The sequence below is a fragment of the Eutrigla gurnardus genome, assembly GCF_963514095.1.
Source record: "Eutrigla gurnardus genome assembly, chromosome: 9".
Classification (NCBI taxonomy): Eukaryota; Metazoa; Chordata; class Actinopteri; order Perciformes; family Triglidae; genus Eutrigla; species Eutrigla gurnardus.
In genome coordinates, this window is record NC_139923.1 from 28,397,188 (window position 1) to 28,402,187 (window position 5,000).

The window sequence follows — 5,000 nt, forward strand, 5'->3', positions numbered from 1 at the left end:
CGTGGTCCTCTACGTAGTCCTCTACGTAGTCCTCCATGTAGTTCTACATAGTCTAGACTATATATGCTGATAAATTCTGCTGTTTGTATTAAATAATAAGAATCTGGATCGTTACAGGATCAACTGTATCTGTTGACATGAATCCTCCAGAATAAATCATGTTTGGTGAAAAAACAACATTTAAAGTCAAGTTTTCCGACATGAAACACTTTTACCGAACATTCTGTTATTTCACAGAGATTTACTCTTATTTTTTGAAGGAGAGGCTCAGTTGGAATATTAATAATAGTGAATAAATTAATAATATGTATAGATAGGGGGTTAATATGTAATTCATTATTTAAAACTGAGATTTACGCATTGAGGGTTGTTTTAAATCATAGATTTCTTAAAACTTTATTGCACATTTAAGAAACAAATTCACAAAATCCACACTGCATGCAAAGAATACGGACGATCATTAACTTAAACAGCTTAATAAAATCTTCTAAATGTGTTAATTTATGTGAAACAAATCAAATTAATCACTAAAACACATTTTAACAAGGTGCATTAAAATCGTATGGAAGCCCATTTATGCCAATGCAAAAAAAAAAATGTAAAACTTTATCAAAATATTGACTTAGTTTCTCAAAATAATGAGTCAGTGTAGTATGTCAGTATTTTGAGATACTTGGACCATAGTTTCTCTTCTTTTTTTTTTGTCAGCGGCGTTAAAGGGCTTCCATAGTCCGAGGTTAAAGTCCTGAATTTGGAGCCTGAAGGGGACCCAAAAAAAATACAAACAATGACAGGAGTCAATAAAAGTTCCACAAGAAAGAAAAACACCCAGGGAATAATTTTTCTGTTTTAAAAAAAATACAAAAAAACTTGTCCCCCAACATCCTGGTCACATGACCGTCTGTCCCATAATAATGTGGGCGGAGCTTCCCACAGGAGGGGGCAAGTCTCCCAGGTCACCGAGAGACTCGTAGCTGGGCGGGCGAGCCCGGCGACTCGCGGCCCAGCCGACACGCTTTGTACTGCTTCTTCTGTCTGAGGCAGCTCGGGATGCATTTCCTCTCCGACATGTTGCCGGGCGACGCTGGGGGCGGAGCCACGGACGCCTGCTTCCTGTTTGAGGGAGAGAAGGAGGGAGAGAGAGAAGCCGGACACAGAGATGAGAGGAGGAAGTGTGATTGAGTGTTTGTTTCTGGCAGCGACACACGAGTGTTAAATTATTAACCTCGCTGTGATCACAGTCCAGTCACCAATTATTATCCTCCATCAATGCATCGATAGTGGAACGACAGTAATCAATAATAATAATAAAACTAAAATAAATAAATAAACACATAACAAAAACATTATAAATATTAATAAAAATAAAGAACAGATCAGTAAAATCAATGAAAGTAAAATTACACTAAAAAATAAAATAAACAAGATAAATAAGTCATAAAGAATCAATGGTTGTCACGGCAACGCAACTAAAAATCAAGTTATACTGACATCGCACTGAAAGAAAGAAAATCAGAACCATTTCCTTAAAAAAACATGCTTAATTAACCATTAACGAACGCTTAATAAGGACAACTTTGCCTATGAAGCATTTATTAACAGTTACTAACAAATAGAAAGCAATTGTAAAGTATTTCATATCAGCTGTTTATAAAGGCGCCCGCATTGGAAAATGGATCCAAATCCCAAAAAGAGAAACAAAATCATAACCGCATCCTAAAAAACACATTATAATAACAACTTTATTGATGCTTAATTAACCATTACCTAATGCTAAATAAGTTCTACTTTGCTTATGAAGCATGGATTAATAGTTACTTACAAATAGAAAGCAATTAAATGATTAATAACAGTTAATAATTTAATAACAGCTGTTCATAAAGGCGCACGCAGAGTAAAGTGGTTTCAAATCCCCAAAATTCCAACATGGCGACGGACAAAAATTCGAACTCGAGGCTTCGGAACCGTATAGATCGCATAACCAATGACGTGGATGACGTCACCATGACGCCCACTACTGTATAGTAATGATGAATATCAGGCTTGTGCCCCAGGTGCTGCAGTATTTACTAAAAGTAAAAATCTAAAGTCGTTTCCTCACCTGGCGGCGGCGGCGGCGGCAGCGGCCTCCCTGTTGCTGACCTGCTTCATCACCTTCAGCATGCGACAGATCTGCCGCAGGGTCATCCTGGGGGCGTGGCATGTCAGGCGGGGCCGCGGTGTGAAGCGAGGGCCCCGGTACGCAAACATCAGACCCCGTCTGGGTCCTTTACCAAACAGCTGCAGGGGCTGAGAGCTGCCATAGCAGGACGCGAACTGGAGAGAGGAGAAGATCAACTTTACAGCTAAGTGTTGAAGTCATCTTAGTAGCTAACTAGCATTGGTAGTGACCTGTCAATCAGCAGGTAAGCCCCGCCCCCTAAAGTATCCCCTGCTTTCTGGTCTGGTGGACTCTAAATGGACCATAATGTACTAAATGAACATCATGCTGGATTGAAGAAGATTGAGACCATAAACTTTTAGTTTTAGGCACTCCAGCCTTGGCTTCACTTTTCTGAACTGGATGTGACTGAGCTGTTTGCATTGGCTTTGTCTGGACTGAATTCCCAACTGTGGACACAGAAATAGGACAATACATTTAGAGATATTTTTTCAGTTAAAAGTCAAATTCATTTTTAGATTGTTTTCTCATTTTCTCTCTTTTTTTTTTGTCTCAAAACTTGCGGTGCTATTTTCTATTTGGTCCAAATCTTCTTCTGGACAAATTAAAAAAGAGATTGTATGTGTTATTTACATGGCTGAAAGTATGTATGTGCAGAACTGTCTCTTTCGGAATATTGACCACTGATGCATCATGGGAAATACCAAAAAATGTAATAGCTATTAGTGGTCTCCTACTGGAGATTACGAGATACTGTATCTGAGACAGAATGAGGCCATGTGAACAGCTACAGTCTCAGCTGTGTGCCACTTAAAACACACACACACACACACACACACACACACACACACACACACACACACACACACACACATCACACCATTTTAATTAGTGTACGAGCCACTGTCTTCCTCTTGCAGACTTAATCATCCTCACCATCAGAAACCCAATACATGCACACACACACACACACACACACAGACGCACACACACACACACACGAAGGAGCGATCACACAAAGAGAATTCAGTTGTGCAGAATAATTTACAGGACGGACACTTGATCATGTAGTTTTTCCTCCCTAACAGTCGTTAACTCTCACACACAATCAATACGTTTGTATCCGATATCTACAGTAGCAATATAATTAGTAAATCAATAATATTAATAATAATATAATCAATATCACTGTTATGGTTCACATGTTCAACAAATGTTTCCACACAAAAAAAGTTCACTGTAGAAGAAAATACAAGGATGGAAACACATCTGATGCAGAAACACAGGAACACACACACACACACACACACGAACAAACACACACACACACACACACACACACACACACACACGAACAAACACACACACACACGAACAAACACACACACACACACACACACACATGAACAAACACACACACACACACACACACACACATGAACAAACACACACACACACACACACACACACGAACAAACACACACACACACACACACACACACGAACAAACACACACACACACACACACACACACACACACACACACACACATACTCACAGGGACGACGGTTGCCATGGAGGAGAGTTATTCTCTGTGGTGAAGAAATAATGATCCTTCTGAGAGTCGTTTCCTTCTTATAGACGCTGACATGACCAGCCGAGAGGATGGACCAATCATGCTCCCGGAGATGAAATAAACCCCGCCTACTTCTGACAGCCCCCCCCCCCCTCCCCACACACACACACACACACGCTCGTTTCTTCAGGTTACACAGACACTGACATGCAGTCTATTATTGAGGACTCTTTTGTTCGGCGGAGGGAATATTTAGAAGCAGCTGTAATTTTGAGAATGAAAATAGAAAATGGGGGCAGATGAGGAAGAGGAGGAGAGACAGAAGGAAGGATGAAGGAAAAATAATTAAGAGAGCAGAAAGAGGAAGTGATGGAGAGATGAAAGACAGGTGGAAAAGAGGGTGAGGAAGGGGGAGGAAGAAGGCATCACACAGTGTAAGGTGACGTGTCCGAACAATGTGATGCATCGATGCTTGAACGCCGTTAAACATCACTGACGGGAAGAGACGACGAAGAGGAGACGAAGAAGAGGAGACACACTCCCACGCCTCCTCTAGTTATTAATTAATTTGTACTGCCACTTCTGTCCTGCTTTTTGCCCTGAAGATGTCTGCGTGTAAGTGTTGTTGTTGTTGTTGTTGTTGTTGTTGTTGTTGTCCTGCTTGTTGTTTTTATGAGACCAAAAACAAATTTCCACACTGTGGACAATAAATGAAACTAACTAACTAACTAGAAACAGGAGAGTCTAACAAAACTCATTGTCTCAACCAGGGGGCGAACTCTGCTGAAGTGCCTCAAACTGTCGTTCGCTGGCCACCAGGGGGCGACTCCTCTCTGGTCGTATAGAAGTCTATGAGAAAATGGTCCTACTTCTCCCTGCTGGCCACCAGGGGGCGACTCCTCTCTGGTCGTATAGAAGTCTATGAGAAAATGGTCCTACTTCTCTCTGCTGGCCACCAGGGGGCGACTCCTCTCTGGTCGTATAGAAGTCTATGAGAAAATGGTCCTACTTCTCTCTGCTGGCCACCAGGGGGCGACTCCTCTCTGGTCGTATAGAAGTCTATGAGAAAATGGTCCTACTTCTCTCTGCTGGCCACCAGGGGGCGACTCCTCTCTGGTCGTATAGAAGTCTATGAGAAAATGGTCCTACTTCTCTCTGCTGGCCACCAGGGGGCGACTCCTCTCTGGTTGTATAGAAGTCTATGAGAAAATGGTCCTACTTCTCTCTGCTGGCCACCAGGGGGCGACTCCTCTCTGGTTGTAT

The 5,000-nt window shown here is 41.8% G+C and overlaps 1 protein-coding gene across 1 annotated transcript; it reads right to left on the reverse strand.

Moving 5' to 3' along the window:
• Nucleotides 1-389: 389 nt before the first annotated feature.
• On the reverse strand, nucleotides 390-3,837 carry LOC311018025 (uncharacterized protein). The gene is made up of 3 exons (XM_084016761.1): nucleotides 3,720-3,837; nucleotides 2,102-2,316; nucleotides 390-1,113 (listed from the first exon to the last, which is right to left on the reverse strand). Exons 1-3 carry the CDS (start codon nucleotides 3,735-3,737, stop codon nucleotides 957-959), a joined length of 390 nt encoding a protein of 129 aa, XP_083872887.1. The 5' UTR covers nucleotides 3,738-3,837; the 3' UTR covers nucleotides 390-956.
• Between the last annotated feature and the right edge of the window lie 1,163 nt (nucleotides 3,838-5,000).

Excerpts from the sequence above, each read along its gene's own strand:
- LOC311018025 (XM_084016761.1), bottom strand. Across the intron at positions 1,114-2,101 it reads GCCGCCGCCGCCGCCGCCAG|GAAGCAGGCGTCCGTGGCTC; the intron begins GTGAGGAAACGA and ends TCCCTCAAACAG.